The sequence below is a fragment of the Odontomachus brunneus genome, unplaced genomic scaffold (assembly GCF_010583005.1).
Source record: "Odontomachus brunneus isolate Ranch 3 - 2012 unplaced genomic scaffold, Obru_v1 Obru_scaffold_009, whole genome shotgun sequence".
NCBI classification, from domain to species: domain Eukaryota; kingdom Metazoa; phylum Arthropoda; class Insecta; order Hymenoptera; family Formicidae; genus Odontomachus; species Odontomachus brunneus.
The window spans coordinates 2,839,259-2,842,483 of record NW_022639459.1 but is presented as its reverse complement, the minus strand read 5'-3'; the positions used below and the strand labels follow the sequence as shown (position 1 = coordinate 2,842,483).

General features: G+C 42.6%; 1 protein-coding gene across 2 annotated transcripts in view; it reads left to right on the top strand.

Moving 5' to 3' along the window:
* Nucleotides 1–495: 495 nt before the first annotated feature.
* LOC116840307 overlaps nt 496–3,225 on the top strand; it is a 4,687-nt gene continuing 1,957 nt past the window's right edge. For both annotated transcript variants that reach the window (XM_032806866.1, XM_032806865.1), the window contains exons 1-3: nt 496–652; nt 2,073–2,206; nt 2,337–2,618. In XM_032806866.1, coding sequence (XP_032662757.1) covers nt 574–652; nt 2,073–2,206; nt 2,337–2,618 — 495 coding nt within the window. In that variant the 5' untranslated portion in view covers nt 496–573. The remainder of the gene's footprint in view (nt 653–2,072; nt 2,207–2,336; nt 2,619–3,225) is intronic.

Sequence of the window (3,225 nt, the reverse complement as noted above, 5' to 3'; positions counted from 1 at the left end):
TTCTCTTAAGATAACTACTACTACTTAAGAAAAGCACGTGAGCAACATACTCCTGGCGTCATCTAGACCTGGTCTGCTCTATTATTTTTCATCAGCGAGTTTTTTATCTGACCCCAGAAAATAAAAAATCAGTTAAACGAACCGGGTTTTCTTTTTTGCTTGCAAAAAAAGTTCCTCACTTTACGCTTTTGGCCCCCAAAATCATCACCTTATCGGTACTTGCATCTACACCGTCCGGCTCTCAGCGGAACACCTGCCCGTAAAGAGATCCACTCGCGCAAGGTACGAAATAACGTTCGCACGGTGTGTGTATAAAATACGCGGCGATCGATCGCGCGAGACCTATCATCATTATCGGCGCATGGAAGAAAGAATCATGATAAGTCCCGCTCGTTCGGCTCGATTGCCGAAAGTAGAGGAGAGCTCGACTTTTTGTTTCGGTATTAACGGAACAGCGTGCCTGAATATCGGTGTTAACCCCGAGGGGCCTCTCCACAGCATCAGCCGGAGGGTAGGGGACCGTACATATAAAGGAGAGAGCCCCGTACTCCGGGGGCCCAGTACCGTTCAAAGATGCAGGCTGCCGGGACGTTGCGTGGCACCAGGATCATCTCCTTTCTGGTGTTGCTGGTACCTCTCATTGGCTATGCCTGTGAGTAGAAACGACGTTCAAAACATCCGCCCTGACCCGCGATTGTGTGACACAATAACGATCGCATCGTGGAGGATCGCAGTGTTGTGCAGTGATCGCAATTCGGGATTACTATTCAGTGCGCTACCTCGAGAACTTTCGTCGCCGAGCGCGCCATCGCGAGCGATAAGTCTCAAATACGCAGCATTGTGTTCTCTAAATTTCTTGGAGTGAAGTCTCACTCAAAACGGGTGAAAAGTGGCAATGTTTTCGCTGGAAATACAGTAACGAAAATACTGCCTCTCGAAATCGCAAGAGCGAGTGTTTCATTCGAGCTTTAGAGTGAAATCTGAATTCATATGAATTCATATGTTCATATGAACAAATGTTTCGATCAACTGAAGTGAATATGTTTCTGTGACACGATGGAGCACATCAAATTCACTCGATTATTCAGAGTAGAGAATCCCCTTCGAAGACGAGTAAAGAATCATTCGAATTCGAATGATTCGGTAATCACTCTATTTTTTGGGTGAAATTTCATTTCCAAGAAATTTAGAGAGCAGAAATTCTTCTAAACCGCGAAAAACGCCGGCAAAATTAAAGGATGTTTTGTTCAAAATCAAAAATCTTTGTCTCTCTCTTGATTGCACACGAATGAAGATTAAAAAATATTAGTAAACCGAGTTTCTCGAATAAATGGATAAATAACGTTTATTCTTCCATAATTTCCACACAGAAAAAATAACTTAGCGTAACTGGATTTTCGCTTGCCGGGAAAAATAGAGATCAGATGAAGAACTTGATTGTAGAAACAGAAAGATTCCTGTTGAAGGTTATTAGTCAATTATTTTCAGTTATCGTATATACACAAACGAGCTTTAACACAGACAAATGTTTTCGGTTGCGGCAACAGAGATATCGTTTCTGTCGTCGAATTTTTTGTCTAGTCCCTGATCAGTTACACAAACTAAGATCTTTTTCCTGCACTGGATTTTGCTTTAATTGAACTATAATTTATTATACAGATATATCCAAGACTAGAAATCGAGATATTGAAGAAAAAAAATACGTTCTTGGATATATTCGACTTGTTTTGTAATTCGACGAAGTTAAAAGAATTATACGCGTTGTCTATCTCCGGAACAAGATAGAAGAGAAAAACATCAATTAACTTGGCGAAGGGGATAAAAGCGATTCTCAGCGGAATTGCCCGTTACAACTTGCACAATATCCACACGTGGTGGGATCTAAATCACGCATCTACCGAGCGCTTGATCCAGCTAATGCCTATGCACGCGATTAAATATCCGCATTGCTATCATAGCCAATAAGCTCGCCTTGCCAAGTGCGCATTACCAACGCAATCATCCGCGTGTTAAGCACACGCGCGGTTTCCTCATCTCCCTGTTCTCACCTCAGCGTGTTCGATTTCTTTTAGATTCGAGTCCTCTTCAATATTTACCTAACATCCCTGGCTACGTTCCGGTTTACATAAGATACGGAGACGAGCCGTTGGAGCATATAAATCCCGAGTTGGCCGAAGCTTTCGGGGAGGCATCGAGTTCGGCTAAGGTACTGGTGGATCCGTTAAGTGCGCGCTTAAATCCGAGAGACTCAATGTATTTGGAATAATATGCATAAGCGTGCGTCTCGTGCGGCAATTCACCTGTTAATTTTATGTCGTTAACGACCGACTTTACAGCTAGACCGTACGCTCGCTCACGTGTCCAACAGCTTTAAGGACAACGACATAGACGCGCTTTTAGAAGAGTCCGCGGGAGAGCATGCTTATCCGCTGCGCGTTCGAGCAACGGAAAGTCGCTCGTTCGCCACTGTCGGCGACAATGAGCCGACCAACAGGAACAGGCCGAAGCTTTTGACTATTTATGAATTACCCGATGATAATGAGAACAGACGAAATCGCAGGCGTAACCGACTCAGAAACAGGCCGAAAGAACAAAGCCGAAGAGCACCCGCGTTCAAGGTAAACATAATTAAATAAATTACACGCCCGCGCAAACATGGCCTTCGAAAATGTTACGAGAATTGTTGGAATATTTTTATTAATTTCAAAGATAAATTTTGAAAAAAATGCGCAACTAATGCCTCTTTATTCTTTTTTTTACGTTATAAAGATGATATAAAATTAGTTTGATGATTCATTTTAAATAGGAATCTCATCACCTCGTAATACTTTAACCATTAAAAATAAAGATTGCTTCACGTAAAGCGCGCCGCGACAAACAACAGCGCGTCAATTCCGAGAAGAGGCATTACTAATTTGAATATATTGCATTTTCGATTTCTGCACATCTATCTCGATTGACGTCCGCGTGTAATCTACAAGGGAGATCTGTGAGTCACCTGACGTCGTTTGTCGCTTCATCGGCACGCGGCGACGCGTTTAAAGATCCTATCTACACATGATTGAGCTTTGCGAGGTGGGCCGTAGTGCCATGATACGTAAACGAACAAGCACCTTTAATTTATTCCCGACAAATGTGATACAAGCGCTCGTGATTGGACAGCTTCATTTCGTTACTATTTGAAGCAACGACTCAATAAGTTAACAAACAATATTTAGTCAGTTT